The 20,760-nt window shown below is 42.8% G+C and overlaps 2 protein-coding genes across 2 annotated transcripts; both read left to right on the plus strand.

Moving 5' to 3' along the window:
• Positions 1-618: 618 nt before the first annotated feature.
• Positions 619-16,794, plus strand: LOC146510572 (Na(+)/citrate cotransporter-like). Its single transcript, XM_085174929.1, has 13 exons — positions 619-874; positions 4,906-5,034; positions 5,182-5,318; positions 5,416-5,636; positions 7,078-7,242; positions 9,802-9,985; positions 10,071-10,193; positions 10,314-10,526; positions 14,010-14,113; positions 14,196-14,317; positions 14,725-14,886; positions 15,107-15,244; positions 15,339-16,794. The coding sequence occupies exons 1-13, from the start codon at positions 761-763 to the stop codon at positions 15,465-15,467; spliced, it is 1,941 nt and encodes a 646-aa protein (XP_085031055.1). The 5' UTR covers positions 619-760; the 3' UTR covers positions 15,468-16,794.
• Positions 16,795-18,557: 1,763 nt separating this feature from the next.
• med31 (mediator complex subunit 31) lies at positions 18,558-20,673 on the plus strand. Its single transcript, XM_085174935.1, has 4 exons — positions 18,558-18,835; positions 19,640-19,714; positions 19,795-19,891; positions 20,007-20,673. Exons 1-4 carry the CDS (start codon positions 18,826-18,828, stop codon positions 20,221-20,223), a joined length of 399 nt encoding a protein of 132 aa, XP_085031061.1. The 5' UTR covers positions 18,558-18,825; the 3' UTR covers positions 20,224-20,673.
• The last annotated feature ends 87 nt before the right edge of the window (positions 20,674-20,760 follow it).

The raw sequence follows: 20,760 nt of genomic DNA on the forward strand, positions 1-20,760 counted from the left end.
TCATCTTTAGATGTTTCTTTGGTTCTAAAAAAAGAAAAGGTGGAGAGTCAACTTATTTGTTTGTGTGTCTTTTGTCTTTGGATCGAGACATTTAAGGGTTTGTGTTTATGTCTCAGTCTGATGTCTTTCCCCCTTAAATCGAATTCTTTTTTCTCATTTAAATCGAATTGGTTATGAAACATTAATGGATAAAAACAAATGATCCTGGACAGTACTTTTCTTTAACTATATTTTTATTCTTCCAAATGTCCTTTGTTTCATTTAAACATTTTAAAGATGTTGAACTTCTATCAGCTTTTATCATGTGATCCACCCGAGTGCTGGCACAAAGATGAAGAACTGATCGGATGTGTTGACCCCGAGCAGGAAGATAACAGGTGAGACTGACGCAAACGGGTCTGATTCCACTTCAGTGTTTGTTCTGCTGAGAGTTTAGATAAAGTCTGTGTGTGTGTGTGTGTGTGTGTGTGTGTGTGTGTGTGTGTGCGTGTGTGTGTGTGTGTGTGTGTGCGTGTGTGTGTGCGTGTGTGTGTGTGTGTGTGTGTGTGTGTGTGCGTGTGTGTGTGTGTGTGTGTGTGTGTAACACACATAAAGTTAATATTTAGTGTTGACCGTGAAATGCATCACAAATGTGCCGGAGAGAGAGTGAGAGAGAGAGAGCAGCCAGACGGCGAGCAGGACGCAGCTGCGAGGCAACGACTCGGCTTCATCCAGCACTGACTTTTTGTTTTCATCTTCATCTTCATCACCACCATCAGCCATGTCAATTCTTCCTCTGCGGGTGAAAATGCTGCGGCAGGTCTGGAGGCTGAAGGGCGTCGTGATTCTCGTCTGCAGCCCGTTCCTCCTGCTGCCGCTCGCCGTCAGCACCACGGTGAGACGCTTCACTGACCAGTTTAACCCACCAGTTTACTGAGAGGAGACCAGTTCACTGAGCACTTTAACTAGTTTTCATGAACAATGACTGGTTAAAGTTACCAGTGAACCAGTGTACAGGAAATACTCATTTTAACCTGTTATACTTCAACTTTACTGAGCACCAGCTGTCCTGGATAACCGTCACAGAGACGTGCTCGGGTTAGTACTAACTGGTGTAAATAACCAGTTTATGGCTCAACAAAGAGTCGGTTTAGCAACAACAGATCACCTCCAACCTACCAGTGTAACACAAGTGATCTAAATATCGAGTTTGAAGAACGATGATTAAAATAATTTAATTAATCACAAAATTATTATTTTCTCTGTTTTTTATTAAACTGAACACTAACCAGTTCTCCTCCATTCTTACGACTGCTGTAGCTTCTGCCGACTTTTCTATTTGTGAACTAGAGCAGCATAGTTACAGGTTTAATGAGCACTTATTGGTCTAAATATCACCAAGAACAAACTTTCAACCAATCAGCACTCATCTAAGTAATCTGTTTAAATAATCAGTTTTCTGAAACAATGACCAGTTCAAGTTATTGATTTACACTCCAGAGAACAAACCTGTTTAATGAAGCTGTTAATGGGAACCTGCCAGTTTAAACTGAGCACAACCAGTTTAAACTGAGCACAACCAGTTTAAACTGAGCACAACCAGTTTAAATAGCCAGTTTTCACTCCAGTTAAGAGTTTACTGAGCAGTTTATTAACTAGTACATCCTAAAAGTTTCAGAGCGTGTTTGAGCAACCAGTTTAGTCTAAAGAGATCAAGTTTCCTGAACAATGACCAGTGAAAGTCACCAGTTTATCAGGACAGAGACGAAACTGGTGACATTCACCTGGTTTTGATCACTAACACATCAATAAGTGCTGTTTGAGCACTAACCAGTATGAAGCCAGTTTACTGTTTAACAGAGCAATCGTGAATAAATACCAGTGTGAGTGTGAAAGAATCTCTACGATCGGACACGTTAATCAGCTGTTTCATCATCGTTTTCTACTTTATTCTGATCTCAGTTTTACACAAGCACAGGTGTCAAACTCTTTACTATGAGAGCTGGCCTGCTGCTATCATACAGCTAATATATATATTGTTTAGTATTAAACTTTGCTTGTTCCATATTCAGTTTTTCAGCAAAACGTGTTTGAGTCCATAAGAAAAGATTCATTCTTAAATCTGGAGGAATAAATATATTTCAGTAAATATTAACGTTAGCTCACGACTTTGTTCCAGTTTTGAATTTCGGCCCACTGTGTATTTGAGTTTGACACCCCTGCTCTAAAGTGTCTTTTACTCTTTACTGGGTTTGATTTAGAAACCAAGGTCAAAATGAAGACAGGTAGTGAGTTATAATATCAAAGCTTTCCTAATATTTTGCTCTCCTCAGGTGTATTAGTTAACTTTAGTTAACCTTAGTTAACCTTAGTTAGTTAACCTTTGAACCTTTGTTCTGATTTGTGCTCAGCGTGAGCTGAAAAACAACAAACAGCAGATTTTCTGGAAGCAGAGGCGTTCCTAATAATCTGCTCTCAGATAAGAGCTCATGAACGTTGGAATAGCTGCAGCTGTGTAACAGAAACTGTGTCTTTGTTTTGCTGCTGCTGTGAGCTCGATGCTTCGCTGATGAATAACCTGAGCTGATGTGCAGCCGCTGCGTGTTTGCACAGCAGCTTCTTTCACAGTTTCTTGTCACTGATTGACAAACAGACTGCAGACGGTCTGAGAGGTCACGGAGACGCTCTCTGAAACACAATCATTACTTTAACTATTCACTCTCACTTCTCTGGATTTCTACAAAACTGAGAAGACTTTGGGGGGTTTATTGAAACTCATGTGAAATGATTTCACAATGTCGTGTATCTCGTCCAAACATCTCGTCCACTTTGCAGTTTTTAGGCGTTTTCGTGGATTCCTGGTAGTTTTTCGCAGCAGCTCTTCGTCACTCACACAGCAGTCAGTCTCTGCACAGGGCAGCTGGACTGTTGGCAGGTCGAAGGCTGCTGAGATCAGGACTGATGCAATCAGATTATCAGAGATTATAAAATCCCTCCAGAGATTGAATTAAATTGTATTTATATTCTGCGAATGTACAACAATGATGTCACCAAACATGATATTATCAGATAAATTACAATATCAGAGAGACATCCTCTATCAGCAGCACGTGGCAAAGGTGAGGAAGAAGAACCCAGTTTTGACAGGAAGAGACGTCCAGCAGAGTCAAGGGGCAGGAGGGGGGGGGGGGGGGGGGCGTCTGCAGCTGGAGAGGAGAGAAAAGAGGAGAAAGTAGACAAAAGCTAAAGGAGAAAGGCTCAATGCATCATGGGAAGTTCCCAAACAGCTAATAACAGAATAAATAACGAAGTCACCTGATCGCTGAAACCTTTGTGAAAGTTTGGAGGGTGAATGAATGAGTCAGTCCTCTGAAACATCTGGATGTAAAGAAATAACATCAGGTGTGGGATCAGCTGCTATTGAGGAAACAAACACAACGAGTCAATGAAAACACAAAGAAGGAAATCCTCAACCAAGGACAGCAGGGTCCACGACTTTAGTCACGTTTCCCAGACTTGCTCACAGTGTTAAAGGTTTCATTGTCTTTCTTTGTTTGGACTCAGTGGGTCCTGTCAGCTCCCAGCAGCCTCTGGGGCTCTGCTCATAGAGAGAAATACAATCTTTCCCCTCATCGTCACGCACTCTTCCCCCGTCGCCTCAGAATTACAAGTTTCCACCAGCTCGATGTACGGAGGTGGGTACGAGTAAATCCTGACACGTGTTGGGTTCAGCACCTTAAGACCTCCCAGTGGGAGTCCGGATCAGCACGCCTCCTCTTCTACAACAACAACTTCAACCTGTTTTTACAGTTTTGGGTAACGACAGGGTGGAAAGTGAAAAGAGCCTCACGGTTTACATAAACCTGACAGAGGTGTGTCGTCCTGTCCCAAGCCTCAGTTAGAGTTTGGTTAGATTAATAGAATAGAATAGAATAGAATAGAATAGAATAGAATAGAATAGAATAGCCCTTTATTGTCAGTGCACATGTAACACAGTTGTGGGTGCTCCACACCACCTGTGCCAGATTAAACAATAAAAAGTAAAAGAATAAATCAGAAACTGAGAAATACATACAAATATATTTAATATTTAAATGATGTCATTCAGACACATTTAAATTTAATATTTAATACATTTAATAATTAAACCTTTGATTCCTCTGCTGACTCTTTGCAGCAGTGTCAGAAACGACTACAGCAAAACCACAGATACTCATTTGTTGTGCGTTTGTTCCAAAAACCAGCAGAGGCTGGAAGTGAGGTCACAGCACACACTCGATTTTCTAAATTTCTGTATTACAAACTATTCCCACCAGTTTTGTGGCTAAATGACCTCAGTAAAGAATAGTGAAGTGCTCTGAGAGGTCACGTGGGGTAAAGAGCTGGTTTAAGTCTGCGTGTTGGAGAGCCAGCCATCCACCCAGACCTCCTCCCTTGGGGGAGGGGGGTGTAAAGTGAGCTTACATAAATATCATCCTTGCTGAGCTCAACATGTGCAGTGAAGCTGGACTGGATGTTTTTCTGTTGGCAGCAAACTGCTGGATGAATTTTCTTTTGTCACAACGAAAGACTCAGAAATTACGAGTAACATTTTACTAACGAACAGAAGAGAAAGCTAATTGCAAACACGTGGTCTGAGTGCTAGCACGCTACTGCGTAACACGTTACAGCTGTGAGATCAGTCACGGTTACACGTGTCCGTTTGAAGCATCTGTCTGTTTGTTTGTTTGTTTGTTTGTTTAACCATCATTTATTCGGCAGAAGCTTAATAACAGCCACTGGAGCATTAGCGCCCTCTGCTGTATCATACGAACACTACATTAGTGCATTGAAACACCCATTTGCTCACATCTTGTGGATGTTGTGTTAAAGCTGCAGGTTTCAGGTCACATTTTGACCTGGACGTGTTTTCTGATGTGTGTATAGGAGGCAGCCTGTGCTTATGTCATAGCCCTCATGGCGGTATATTGGTGCACGGAGGTGTTGCCGCTGGCGGTGACAGCGCTGCTGCCAACCATCCTGTTCCCTGTCCTGGGCATCATGGAGTCCAAAGAAGTAAGACTGTGCACATACACATAGTGTACTACATCTGGTACTACAACTTTACATTCATCCCAATGATGACACCAAATCATCAAACTGATGTTTTTTTATGCTAACTTTGTATTTCCATTATTTTGTCTCCTCCTTGTTTTTGTCCAGGTGTGTATGCAGTACCTGAAGGACACTAACATGCTGTTTGTCGGGGGCCTGATGGTCGCCGTAGCCGTCGAGCACTGGAACCTCCACAAACGCATCGCGCTCCGGGTGCTGCTGATAGTTGGAGTCCGACCTGCGCTGTGAGTCACCTGAACCTAATCTGTCCCCACAGGGCTGCAGTGGAAGCCGATCACTTCCCCTGTTTCTCAGGCTTAATCCAATCCCTTCCCCTCACAGGTTGATGTTGGGGTTCATGGGAGTGACGGCCTTCCTGTCCATGTGGATCAGCAACACGGCAACCACCGCCATGATGGTTCCCATCGTCCAGGCCGTCCTGGATCAGCTCCACAGTAACGTAGACCCTGAGCATTCGGCCAGGAGTGAGGCACTACCTCAGGAGCGTCAGGAGAAAACCATCAGCATACTTCAAGCTGTTAACCCAAACATCATGGAGATAGGTACGATGTAGGCTTCTGGCATATAGCTGCTTTCTAACCACATGGAAGCGATGCCAGAAAAAACATTCCTCTAAGGTACTGATAAAGTAAACGTACTGCATTACAAAGACAGTGGAGCACCTGTCAGATTGGTCTATCACAGATGCTAGCAGTTTTTATATTGAGGTAGTACAGCTCAACACTGTTAGCTGCTGCCCCTCGGCAGGCTTCCAAAAAGTGAGCTGTTAGAGAGGGTGGCCTTCAAGAGAAGCTTATTTCAGACTTACCATAAACTGAGGGGGTGCATGAGTGGTCAGAATAATAACTGTGAATCACGAGGAAACTCAGGTCAAGACCCTGAATACAAAGTACAGAACAGGTCCTCGTTCAGGGAGACAGTCGGGCTGAGTCTGATAAAGTTTGCTTGAATGAAAGCATTAAAGAAAGGAAAGAGGAAGAAAAGTCACTTTGGTATTGATGTGAAAACCCTAAACATGTCGTCAGTAACCAGAGATGGGCTGTAATCCGATTACTTTTTTCAAGTAACGAGTAAAATAAGAGATTACTATTGCAAAAAAGGTAATTAGATTACCGTTACTTTCCCGTAGGAACGCTGCGTTACTGCGTTACTAAAACCGTGATTTTTTGCGAGAATGTCTCATGACAGTGACGTAAGCGAGTGCGACGTTCGTGACAACAGCTGTGTGCAGATCAACAATGGATCATATATCGAGTGCAGAGAGAGTATGAGCGTGCAGCGTTTAAAGCGTGGAAGTACTGACCTTACTTTGAGTTTGATTCCATAAAAAGTGACAAAAACATTAGAGTCCGTTGTGCGTGGGAAGAAAACTTCTTTTTACAGCAAAAAAACCCTAAACTTCCAAACAAGCACCGAGTAGCTACGACGTAATGGGAAACTCAGAGAAACTCGCGGATTCTTCCACTGACCGCTGCACACCTGCACCAGGGTAACCCTCCGCCTACCCCACTCCTGCTTTACAGGTGAAAATAGAGCAACAGGACCGCTAGTCTTTGACTTTATTTATTTTCTGCTGTGTTTTACTTGCATCTATTTGAAAGACTGAGTGTAAACACAAAAAATATTTTATTTTATGTGCTGGAATGTGCAGAAAATAGGTTTAAATGTTAAACTAATTTCTTCCAGTCAGAGAAACAAGTTTAAAAAAAAAAAGTAGAATTGGGCTGAAAGATCTATCACTTTATCACCTATTCAGGTTGTAAATCATGTTTTTAAAAAGTAACTAAGTAACTAAGTAACTAAGTAATTAATTACTTTTGAAAATAAGTAATCAGTAAAGTAACGGGATTACTTTTGGGGGGAAGTAATCAGTAATTAGTTACTGATTACTTTTTTCAAGTCACTTGACCAACACTGTCAGTAACACTGCATGAGACAGCTCAATATTCCTCTGTAGTCTGACCCCGAGATATTAACTTTCAGGTCTGAATCTATCAACCCAAACTCAAGGCAACTCAGAGAAAACCAGCAACCTACAAGACAACATGTTGCCCGAGCATAAAGTGGTGTCACTGGGTCAGATGGATGCAAAGGAGATCAAACCAGCACCACAAGACAAACCTCCATCAGACAGCAGCAGCAGTCCCAGTAAGTCCACAGAGGCGAGGAAACCTGACATCTGTGGGAAACAGATGAGCAGATACAGAAATCACCTTGAAGAAACAGATGTAATCAAACTTTGTTTCTGAGTTAAGTGAGTCACAACCTTTGGACCAACTGTCCAAATAGCTGACGTAGCCTGAGGGAGGAATGCTTGTTCTGTCACTGTTAAAGAAAAGAGGTCATAGAAGGAATCGTAGGGCCTCTAACATGTATTTGCAACTTCAGACTGGAAACGTTCAAAATGCTAAAGTTGTATAAAACTGGGGTAGACACCACTTTACAAACTACAGGCCTGTTTCTTTACTACCACAATTCTCCAAAATCCTAGAAAACCTGTTTAATAAATGATTAGACAAATTCTTAGATAAACATAAATTACTCTCTGACAGTCAATATGGATTCAGATCAAAAAGATCAACATCTCTGGCATTAATCGAATCAATTTAGGAGATTACAAATGCTATAGATCAGAAACAGTATGCAGCTGGAGTATTTGAGGATCTCAAGAAAGCATTCGACACAATCAATCATCACATATTAATCAATAAACTGGAATGGTACGGATCAGGGGGGTCGTACTGCACTGGTGAAAAATTATTTAAGTGACAGGAAACAATTTGTGAAGCTGGGTGTCTTTTCCTCATCCTGCTTGTGGTGTTCCACAAGGCTCTGTACTGGGCCCAAAGTTATTTATTATTTATATAAATGATATTTGTAAGGCATCTGATGTATTAAAATTAGTATTATTTGCAGACGACACAAATATTTCCTGTTCTGGGGGGAATCTAAAGGAGCTGCTGGATACAATTACATCAGAAATGTGCAAAACTGAAAAATGGTTTAACAGGAACAAACTATCGCTATCAAACTGGAAGTCTCATATAAATCAGATACATAACAAATTTTTAAGAAGTGTCTCAATTTTGAGTAAAACACATTCTCTCTATTGTTCCCTGATTGCACCGTATGTGCATTACTATTAAATTTTAAACATCCTCGTATCCATACAACATTAAAAAGTTTCTGCATCTCTGTGTGTGGAGTGAAGCTGTGCAACAGACTAAGTAAAGATATGAAGCAAAGTCCGAGCACGGCGCAGTTTAAACAGCGGTTTAAGGATGTGGTTTTTGCAGCGTACAGGCAGAGATCTGATCGGGTGTTCTTGTCTAATATTTTCATGTGTGTGCGGGTGCACGGGTATGTTGGTGTGGGTATATCTGTAGGTTGTGTATCTTAGAGGTGTTACTGGGGTTATTGAAAATGTGTATATAAATGTGTATGTATATATGTATATATGCAGAGATCCGATTACTTTTTTCAAGTAACGAGTAAAGTAAGGGATTACTATTGCAAAACAGTAATTAGATTACCGTTACTTTCCCGTAGGAACGCTGCGTTACTGCGTTACTAAAACCGTGATGTTTTTGCGAGAATGTCTCATGACAGTGACGTAAGCGAGTGCGACGTTCGTGACAACAGCTGTGTGCAGATCAACAATGGATCATATATCGAGTGCAGAGAGAGTATGAGCGTGCAGCGTTTAAAGCGTGGAAGTACTGACCTTACTTTGAGTTTGATTCCATAAAAAGTGACAAAAACATTAGTGTCCGTTGTGCGTGGGAAGAAAACTTCTTTTTACAGCGAAAAAACCCTAAACTTCCAAACAAGCACCGAGTAGCTACGACGTAATGGGAAACTCACAGAGAAACTCGCGGATTCTTCCACTGACCGCTGCACACCTGCACCAGGGTAACCCTCCGCCTACCCCACTCCTGCTTTACAGGTGAAAATAGAGCAACAGGACCGCTAGTCTTTGACTTTATTTATTTTCTGCTGTGTTTTACTTGCATCTATTTGAAAGACTGAGTGTAAACACAAACAAATATTTTATTTTATGTGCTGGAATGTGCAGAAAATAGGTTTAAATGTTAAACTAATTTCTTCCAGTCAGAGAATGTTGCAGATAATTAAATGTTTGCTTGATGCATAAAGTTAAAAGATTAAAACTAATAAAACAAGTTTTAAAAAGAAACTTTTCCATTTGATTACATTTTGTATGATGATTATGCAGAAAAAGTAGAATTGGGCTGAAAGATCTATCACTTTATCACCTATTCAGGTTGTAAATCGTGTTGTTAAAAAGTAACTAAGTAATTAATTACTTTTGAAAATAAGTAATCAGTAAAGTAACGGGATTACTTTTTGGGGGACGTAATCAGGAATTAGTTACTGATTACTTTTTTCAAGTAACTTGACCAACTCTGTATATATGTATGGCATTATATGAGCGTATGCTTCTTCCTGCTCCTTTTTGAACATGAAAGTTATCTGTAGTTGTGGTTTCTCGTTTTCCTTTTGTTTTGTTTTGTTTCTGTTGTTGTACTTTTTCAACATGTTCAAAATAAAGATTTAATCAATCAATCTAAATGAGTCCAAATCAGAAATAAAGAGTCAAACATAACGTGGAGAAAACATTCAGAGAAATGTGAGTGTTCGCTCAGTAGCTGTTGTGGTTCATTGGTTAACACTGTTAACTGTTTTCAGTGGTCGTGACCGTGGAGAGCAACTGCTGTCAGATGGAGCTGGAGGAGCTGAGTGACGGGGAGGAGGAGACGAGGAGGATGAGTAAAGGCCTCCTGCTGTCGGTGTGCTACGCCGCCAGCATCGGAGGCATCGCCACCCTGACAGGAACCGGGCCAAACCTGGTCCTCATCGGACAGATGAGCCAGTACGAACTCACAGCAACGGCACCAAATCATGTGACCACGTGTCCTGTAAGGCCTGACTCTCAACTTCCTGTTTCTTCCTCGCAGGCTCTTCCCTCAGAACGGTGACGTGATCAACTTTGCCTCCTGGTTTGCCTTTGCTTTCCCCACCATGGTGCTGACGCTGACCCTGGCCTGGTTCTGGCTGCAGTTCCTCTACGTGGGCTGCAAGTAAGTCACTAAAACACAAGCCCCAACATTACTGTGGCATCTCCCACAGCTCCCACAGCTCCCACAGCTCAACTTTACAGTTACAAACATGACTGGGTTTTTTGCTTTTGTGCATCACAGCCTGAGGAAGACGTGGGGTTGCGGTGCGGTCCAGTCGCAGAAGGAGCGAGCAGCATACGAGGTCATCAGGGACGAGCATTCCCGTCTGGGACCCATGAGCTATGGAGAGTTCAGCGTTCTGGCAGTTTTCATCCTCATGGTGGCGCTGTGGTTCACACGAGACCCGCGCTTCATGGACGGCTGGGCCACGCACATGTTCAACTCCAAAGCCGAGTGAGTACCAGCGAAACCTTCATGAGTGTTGACGCTGTTTTAGTATTTTGGGCGGTTCAGAGAGCGCCGCAGACCAAACCCAAACCGACCTCCTCGGCCAACGAGCTGTGACCGACAGGTCACTGACACCTGCTCATCCAGTGTTACCCGCTCGGCCGGGGTCGGCGAGCTCAGGGTCGGTTCGCTGCTAGCTTTCTGCCAGTGTTACTTTGTAACCAGGCGACGAACATCACCCAACAGAATAACGTCTGAGTTTCACACAGGAGCCGCTCTATTGGTCAGATAGTGTCATTAAAAAAAGACCAGATTACTTCCTTTTAAATTACTTCCTGTTTTATTTCCAAGGTTAGCTCTTTGTGTGTTTTTAAAATGCACTTTTCTGGTTCATGTTTTTAGATGAATCTGCCTCCACGTTATCGTAACAACTTTCTAAGCTTGTAGTTTATTCATTTATTTATTGTGTTAAATGAAAAATAAAAGAATTTGGATTTAAGTCTCATTTTCAAACTGAAAGTCGATCTTCTGTGAAGCACTGGATCCTTTAAAGGGGTGTTTTGAGTTTGTTTGAGCAGGAACTCTGAATCCAACTGTCGCGTGTGTTCGTCTCTGTTCCTGCAGTAATGTGAGATGGAAAAAAAGCGCAGCCTCGGGGCAAACTCCCAGAATAAACAGGACTCAGGGGCGAGGAACAAACACTGGACGTGTCCTGGGTACAAATGCTGGACTTTAGTGTCACAGCTGCAGCTTTGACCCGTGTTACACAAACGAACTGAGCTCACCTCCACACCTGACATCACTCTAGTTAGAGTCTTTCAATTAAATGTTATTATCTCAGCTTTTATTATTCAACCCTTTCAGCAGCATTTGCATGATTCGTTTTTGTGAATTAAATTTTAGTGTATCAGCTGGTGATGAATTAGGTTAACCATGTATTTAATCCATTCGATTATATTAATAGTTGGAAGCTTTTCCGTGTAGTCGGTTCTTTGCACCTGCAGCTGCGACTCTCTGACGCCTGCACAGTTCGTGTTGTTGCACTGCAGAGTTTCTGCGTTTGAGCAAACGTCCAAAACAAAAGAAACAAAGACGCAGAAGCAGCCTGAGGGTTGTCACGTTCGCTTCTGCAGTAACAGAAATCACATGTCTGACTGTGTGTGAGTACAGCACAAGCTCATAAATAAAGACAGAGTCTGTCCGACTCATACAGGAAGATTTTTAATCTGTAAATTTATGTTTTGTAACGTTAAAGTTGACTTTAAACCCCGACCAACACCACAGCTAAACACACACGTGTATTTAACCGTGTGGGAAATTGGCAACACATGACTTTCCTGTTCATTCATAAACTCGGGGTGGGGTCACATGACCAGCGGGAGTAGCGCAGACGTCACGCATCGACCTGTTTGTTCCTGCGCTGTCGTGTTGTTGTTAAGGCCGAGGCGGGAAATAAAACAATACTCAGTTTCTGAGAAAAAGAAGAAAAATGTGAGATTTAACACGTAAACAGAAACGTTTAGAATATTCAAAAACATCAATAATCACTGAGAAATACAACAGGTTTGTTTTTTCTCGTCACTGAATTCACATTTTAGTCCCATCAGAGCGTTTTTCTCTTTGCAGCATGAACGTGGAGACAAAGTCTTGAAGAAGCTTCCAGAAACAGTGAACTCGTGTTCAGAGCTTTCATCATAAAACACGTTAAAGTGAAGAAACAGCTGGATGGCAGATGTTTGCCCTCTGTGGACTGAATCTTTAGGCTTTTGTTGGAAAGCTTTTTCAGACTTTTTCCGATTTCTCTCCGAGCGGTCGCAGTTCTGGTTACTGAGCATCAGTTTGCAGGTTGTTGATGAAGCGAAGGAGCATTAGCAAAGATGAAAAATATCAATATGCTCCCAAAGAAACCTGCAACTCAGCAGGTCTGTGTCCACCGATGAAGGCTGCAGGAAAAGCTCATCATTATTTTTATTATTGTCATTATTCTTAGAAATGAGGACTTTTTAACTCCCTCTTCCTTCTTAAGTCAAAGCCCTTCAGCTGTCATCGACTCGTCACACAGTCGAACATCGACCGCTGAGTTCATGAGAAGGAATTTCACCACAGCCGGAGGTTTGGTATTTGCACACACTCAGTGACCATGATACTGGGTTTATGTTTCTACATCCACCTCCTGTGAGCTTTGTACTTTTTGACCTTTTAGTTATTTGAAATACTGATTTGGAGACAGGAAGCAGGCCGTGCCCTGTGCCTGGTCAGCTGCAGGCAGAAATCTGAATGTCTGAAGGAAACTTCCTTTGTTGCTGCACAGGCGTTGATGATGTAGTTCACTGTAGATATTTTCCAGATGTGTTTAACTCAGTCAGCTGGAAGTGATGCATCAATCTGACTGAAATCCTGTAGTTATAGTTACTGAAAATAGTTGCTGCTCGTGTCGTTGTCAGGCTGTGACATCAGGGCGACTGCACGTCAACTGTAAACCTGTGTAATCAGGAAACGTTTCAAAATCGTCTGTTTGCACAAACCAAAGGTCCAAGGTAACCAAAACTAGACCCCTCGCCCTTCAACACCAGGTCAGGTGATCTGGCTCCCGTGTCTGAACCAGACCTGAGTTCAAAGTATTGGTTATTGATTATAAGTCATTAAATGACTGGACCCTGAACACACAGCTGGGGTGTTTCATGAATACAGCCCTGGTGAGTCTAAACAGACGGATCAGGCATTCACCTGCTATGCTGTCACATCATTTTAAACAGAAGCTGAGCAGCGTTCATCTTTCAAAGCGCCGTGACCGACTGCAGCGTTTAGAAGGTGCTGGAACCTGTTGCTTCAGTCGCAGGAAGCAGCAGGTTCCCCGGAGTTTTGTTATTCCTGTTACAGAGAATCTTATTTGCACTTTGACCGTGACATCGGGTAATGAGTCAGTGAATAAGCAGAACCAAAAGCTACCACGGTGATCTTGCCAGATTACAACACGTGATTAGAGTCCCAGGTGTTCGACTCAATGTAACTCCATCCATCCAGCTCATTTCTGCCACTTGTATCCGCGATCTCGTTCTTTCGGTCACTACCCACAGCTCGTGGCCATAGGTGAGGGTAGGGACGTAGATCGACCGGTAAATTGAGAGCTTCGCTTTTACGCTCAGCTCCCTCTTCACCACGACGGACCGGTGCAGCGTCCGCATCACTGCAGCTGCAGCCCCAATCCGTCTGTCGATCTCCGGCTCCCTTCTCCCATCACTCGCGAACAAGACCCTGAGATACTTGAACTCCTCCACTGCATTGTGTGCCAGGTGGCGGCCAGGAGCGGAGGCCCTGGCGGACTGACCCCCGGCTGCCAAGACTGGCAATAGGGACATGGAATGTCAACGTAACTCATTAATCTTTAATCTTCCCAAACCTCCTGTGGTCTTTGGACGTGACAGTATCTAGTTTGTTGTTTGATGCTGAGAAAGTAGATCCTGCATTGAGCTCTCTCTGTGTCTGCAGGTTCGTCACAGATGCAACCGTTGCCTTGTTTGTTGCTGTTTTGTTGTTTGTTCTTCCCTCCGAGCCGCCGCGATACCTCTGCTTCTGGAGGCGCTCCGACACAGGTACCACAAATACACAACATGTGGATGGGACACAAAGGCAATTTATGTATCGTGATTTAAATTGTTTGTTTGATCCAATCAGAGTCTCAGGCCTCTCGAGGCCCCGCCCCTTCTCTGCTCACCTGGCAGGTGACTCAGAAGAAGATGCCCTGGAATATTGTCCTGCTGCTGGGAGGCGGCTTTGCTTTGGCCAAAGGCAGTGAGGTAAAACCTTTGAAGAGTAAACAAGGACAAATCGCTCCATACCAAGTTTTTTACTACATCAGCCTTGGTTTATAGTTGCTGACAGTTCAAAGACATTTACAGGTTCGATCTGTGGCGGCCTTCTGGTAAATTCTTTTATGCAGCCTTAGTTTTTATATTTTTAGAAGGAATAAACTAAAAATACATCTTAGCCAAGAGAATAACACAACTAAGACTTTGTGAGTAAATGAAAATGAAATGACGCTTCTGTATGGGCACAGTGCAGATGGTTTGATGAGATTAAGTAAATCTTATATATATTTTGGAGAAGTGAAGACACCAGCTCGAGTTTTCATTAAAAGTAAAGACGACAGAGAAACCTTCGCTTCCAGACTCAGACTGAAGGCTTTTTCTTGTTGGTTTTTCAGGAGTCGGGTTTGTCGCGGTGGCTCGGTGATCAGATGACGCCGCTCCACTCAGTCCCTCCGTGGGCCATCGCCGTCATCCTCTGCCTGCTCGTTGCCACCTTCACTGAATGTGCAAGCAACGTTGCAACAGCAACGCTCTTCCTGCCCATCCTGGCCTCCATGGTACCAACAACACAGCCAGCACAGGCTGTATTTGTTTATTTGCAGATGTTCCCACAGGGGTTTCATATCATAAGGTGACAGAGAACAGAAGGAGCTTCACCCTTTGAACCACTGACAGACTTTTATTATGATACATCTAAACAGGAAGTGTAACAGGAAATAAAGCCATTGAAGCCAGTTTATGGGTAAAGTTGATGACTCTGTTGTTTTCCCAACCCAGTGCCAGTCCATCAGCTTGAACCCTCTGTACGTGATGATCCCCTGCACCCTCAGCGCCTCCTTCGCCTTCATGCTGCCAGTGGCCACTCCACCCAATGCCATTGTGTTTTCCTCCGGTTTCCTCAAAGTGTCCGACATGGTGAGTTCTTTATTTCCTCCAGTTGGAAAGAAATAATCATCGTGATTCATTATGACATCATAGCCCCCCCTCCCCCCCACTGTGCCCCCTACAGGCAAAAACAGGTGTGGTGATGAATATCATCGGCATCGGCTGCATTAGTCTGGCCATCAACAGCTGGGGTCGCGTCATGTTTTCTCTGGACACTTTCCCCTCGTGGGCCAACGTCACTGCACCCGTGTAGGAGCAGCATCCTCCCACATCTTTATTTATGCACATAAAACTTTTTCAGGTTTCATCTTTCAGCTCCAGCATCTGGCTTTTCCCAGCCAGCAGTTTGTTTTTTATATTCGTGTCGCAGCGCTTTCTGAGCCACAAGAAACATCATCTCGATTGTGTTGTTTGTGTCACTGTGCACGTACACGTTCCACCTGTCTACAGAGTAGTAATAATGGCAATTAATGGACTTCCACACACTGAAAAACTAGATCTACCTTTATATGTTTGTACAGATGGTGTAAGAGAAACACACAAACTGAGGTTACAGTATTTGTTCTTAGTGTCTTTAAAGCAATCTTAGAGCCAGACAACAGTGACAATAAGTTTTAAATAGATTCTCAAAATGTTTTCTGAGCTGGACCCTGGACTCCAACCTCATTCATTCACCTTCCTGTCGACCCTTTAATTTAAAAAAGAACTCTTCAGTGATCTGTCAGTGCGCCCCAGAGTGGCTGTGGCTACAATGTAGCTGCCATCACCAGTGTGTGAACAAGTGTGTGAATGTGTGAATGTGTGGATATAAAACGCTTTGCGGTCCATGGGGACGAGTAAAGTGCTGTACAAATACAGGCCCTTTTTACCATATTGATGAAAATTTAACAGCTGAAAGAAACCTGAATTTCCAAAAAAAAAAAAAGGCTTTTAATTTGAAACACCTTCAGAAAGCTGACTGTCAGTGATGTAATATTATTTTGTTTAAAGGCAGTGAAATAGAAGAAGCTGTGAGGGATGTGAGGAAACCACGGAAACATGGAGAAGGTTTAGCAGAGGGTGAAAACAGGATGATTATAAAACACTTAAAGTGTTGTCTGTAAGAACCGTGTCATTTAAAGTCCTGATATTTATTTGCTCATCATAAATGTGTGAACCTTGTTGCCACCAGGCTCTGCTCCAGATCTGCAGTTCATGTTAATGAGATTGATTCTTCTGCAGATGAGGCTGTATTATAACTTTCTTCCAGACTGCTGGTCTTTTATTTTCTTTGTGATTATTTCACTGTTCTGTGGTTTTATTTGGACGACTGACTCTAGAACAGCTGCAGAACTTTACTGAAAGGGAAAATTCCCAATGAAGAAACTATTTTCCCTGTGAGCTGGAATTATTTTAGCATAATTACTAAATATGTTTCGCATTTTTATGGTTCATATTTAAACATAATAACACCATTTTGATGCGAGCTGATGATGTGTTCTGTACATACATGACGTCTCAGAGTTTTGTACCATCTTGTTAACAGTTTTATTTCATATTAATAAAGATTGATCTTTAAACGCAGCTTTTGTAAATTCTGCTGTTTTTTTTAAACAAAAATCTTCCAAAATAAACTAAAGTTAGAACAGAAACAAACAGAAGCTTGGACTTGACGTCCAAAACGTCTGTTTTATATTGAAGTGATATCAGCTGAAGTTTAACTGATGCTGTATGGAGGACCACAAGAGCCACAGTTAATGAATTGTAGAATAAAATCTGCATTTGTTCCACTTTAATAAACTGCATCTCAACTCCAGAGAATACCACCTGGTTCAACGATCTGTTCATCGGATTATTGGGAAAACCGTTTTCTTCTGAGAGATGCTGCTAGAGCTGAAATTGAGCCCAAAGAAACAACAAAGTTTAGTTCCTCTGGATTTTCCATGGAAAATTGTTTTATCACTCATCCAGGTGACTTCTCCAGTGTCACGGATGAGTGATGAATGTATCTCCCACTGGCTCTGGCTTTGTGTTCTCATAAAGAACACAAAAATATAGCAGTCTAACAACACTGTAGCAGAGATGAACAGTTTGTCACAGATCAAAGTGGAATGAAAGTGATTGGTTGAACAGGTGTGATCTGTGTTTTCTGCGTTTTCATCAGCAGATTAGAATAACAGTTATACATTTAATAAATCACCAAATGAATCCATGCAAGAAACGATCAAACCTGTTCGGACAGTTTGAGTTTGTGTTCCAGCTGCAGACTCGCTGCTGTTTAAATGTTTGAGAGGAAGATTAGATAGAAACAAACGTCAAACAGACTCAGTCTGCGTTCACATTTATGAGGCCAGCACGTACAGTGTCTGTGTCCTGTTTTAAGATCAAACATGTAAAATTGTTGTCTGTTTATGTTTGTCGTTGCAAAAGAACTGTCTGACTGTCTGATTGGTTAACTGACGTTAACTTGGATAAATGATAGTTAAGGAGTATCACAGATAACGCCCACAGAGCTGTGTGACTGTTCACCACTACACTGAAATCAGTAGGTTATTACTGAAATACACGCGTGATTTCATAAACTATGATATAAACAGGGAGGTCCTACATGTTTAGTTCTAAAGGACACCTTCCTGCCTTTAGTCTCATTCATGAGCAGCATTAGTTTCTTCTAACATCCAGAAGTCTGCACCATGTGTTTCATAGTTTCTAACAAGCCTTTGACAGGTAAACATAACATGACCGAACCCCGCCCCCCCCCCCCCCCCAAAAAAAAAAAGAAAAAAAAATCACACAAATCATATATTAACCTAATTTATTTTTAGTTAAGTAAACTCTACAGACAGCTGGTGCTTATTTGAATAACTATTAAAAACCAGATGATGTAATATTTCTGTCCAGGTTGCAGTCTGCATTATGAACATGTAGTTGCAAACTCTGCTCCTCTCGGTGGAAATGCGTCTCTCTTTCCTCTTTGTATAAAAACATTTTAAAAGTCAGTTTAATCTCAAGATTCACTGTTAAATCCAAAACACACCAGATAAAGAAAAGCGAATAGTTCAGTCTAACACAGTGACCCATTAAACGTCTGTAAAACTGTGCAGTTATGAAATGTAACTTTAACCTCAGCCAAACCGATTCTCTCAGTTGTAAATAAAACAGCGAAGTAAACGTGACCCGACAGACAGACCTGAGTGAAGTCCAGCGTTTAACACTGAGAGCTCAAACTCAGCTGAGGTTTCAAAGCTGTGATTGGACATCAGCCGCTGATGAAGCTGGTTTGCCTATAGAGTGCTCTGTAGGGAAACGAAACAAACTATATTTACTTTTCTTGTGCAGAAAACTGGCGCTCCATATCTGTGGGAGTCTGAAGGCGCTTATCTTTTGCCTGCTGTTGCCTCCCTCTTGAGGCCAAACAACGAACAGCAGGCGGCGTAAAGCGACGTGGATGTCGCGAAGGCGGCGGAAGTTTAACGTTTTACGTTTTAGTCGGCACTCGTTTGATGGCGGCGATTAAACCTGAAAAGGGCAAAACCCGGCTTTCTGTTCTTATTTGTGCTTTTTAAGTTTTTATACAGTTTATCTGACATTTAAGTCCTTCATCTACATACTGCTGCCTTCAGGCTGTAGCCATGGAAACAGGTTTGTAGCAGATTGTTTGGTCAATGCTAATCTGCTAGGCTAATATTTCCTGTAAGACAAAACGCCATAAATAAATCCGTAAGTTTTACTTTGTTGGCTTTAAAAGCGTGTCTGTGAGCAGCTGATGGTATTTACATTTGCTCCGTCTGGTTTTTCTACTTTGACAACGAAGCATTTCGCAAACAGACAAAGCGGCGTTAAATTGAATGGAGTCTGGCGGCGGTGGGATTACGAGTTTTATTTAAGGGAGTTAAAGGAAGCAAAGGTTCTGGTTGTTTTTAAATGTAATTGAATGTGTTGTTAAAGACGTTGGTACACTCATGGTTAGCTTCAAGTCAGGCTGCAGAGTGTCGGCCTCTTCTGTTCTGATCACAACGTCCCAAGAAATTATTCAGATTAACAACAAACCTGATTTATCAGCTAAAGTGAGTGTGTTTGAAGAGGACCTGGCATGGACTCTGAAGACTCCGAGACTCGCTCTTTAATTCGGCTCTCAATAATTCATCCTTATATTAAATTTAATTTCCGAGCTGCCTGTTTAAAGTTTTCAGGTTGAATTAAAACAATGTGCCTCTAAATTGCTTTTTTTCTAACGGAGTCTGGTATAAAAACACGCGTTATCGTGGGTGTGTTCCGTTGGCGTGTGTGTAGTGTGGATTGAATCCTTCGAGACATTATTGAGGTTTAGATTTACTGTAATAAAATAATAGAAGTTAAGAGCATGTGCTCTGATGATCTCAGGATGATCTGTGTTGTGGGTTTGAATGTCGTGTTACTGATTAACTCGTGTGCTTCCCGCTGCAGACGAGCAGGCCAGGAACCGTTTCCAGTTGGAGCTCGAGTTCGTCCAGTGTTTGGCGAATCCCAACTACCTGAACTGTGAGTGACTCTGTGATCAGAAACTCGCAGCTTCACATTTGCCAGAGTGTAACGAAGGTTTTGTGTGTTTGTGTTTCCAGTTCTGGCTCAGAGAGGCATCCTGAGGGACCGATCCTTCATCAACTACCTGAAGTACCTGCTGTACTGGAAGGAGCCTGAGTATGCCAAGTTCCTCAAGTACGGCGACATGTTTGATTCTCGGTTTAGATGATTTTCTCTTTGAGGATAAAGTTGTGATGTTTGTAAACCCTTCTGTCAGCTGACCTCTGCTCTGTGACTCCGCCCCCTGCAGGTACCCCCACTGCCTGCACATGCTGGAGCTGCTGCAGTACGAGCACTTCAGGAAGGAGCTGGTGAACGCTCAGTGCGCCAAGTTCATCGACGAGCAGCAGCTGCTGCACTGGCAGCACTACTCACGAAAACGCATGCGGCTGCAGCAGGCGCTCGCTGAGCAAACGCAGGCGCAGCCACAGACGGCCCCGCCGCACGGCAATGCCGCCGCAAAATGACCACGGAGTTGGAGCGCTGCTGGGATACCGAGGTTATTTCTCCATTCACGTGGACATTAAAGACCGCGGGGAGGACTGAGGTGGGAGCTGATCAGCTGATGGGAAGCATCAGCTTTGAACTTCCTGTTGGGATTTTCAAGCTAAAATTTCTCCTGGATTTATGGATGTGACTATTTCCTGGAACTTGTCAGTCCTATGGTCTCAGCAGGAACAGACTGAAAACGAAAAGGCAGCAGAGGTTTTCATTTAAGGTCCCGCTGCTCAGCTGCAGAGCGAGCTCCTGCCTGATGGGGGCGTGCTTTTATCTGCGGCGATCACCTGAGTGTGGCTGTAGTGTTCCGGGTGAGGGAAGTGGCTCGGCCTGTTTTCATCCTTTGTTCTAATAAAATGTTTGAAATGTGAAGAGTTTCTGTTTGCGTGTTGATTAAACCAATAAAGTTATGCAGGCTTTCTTTGTGTTAGTCGGCTCAATAACAACAATGACCCACCTCCTTTTCCTTGACCTGAAATATCCTGACGCGAGGGAAAGGTGGGAGG

Source organism: Neolamprologus multifasciatus, chromosome 10 (genome assembly GCF_963576455.1).
Source record: "Neolamprologus multifasciatus chromosome 10, fNeoMul1.2, whole genome shotgun sequence".
In the NCBI taxonomy this organism is placed as follows: Eukaryota; Metazoa; Chordata; class Actinopteri; order Cichliformes; family Cichlidae; genus Neolamprologus; species Neolamprologus multifasciatus.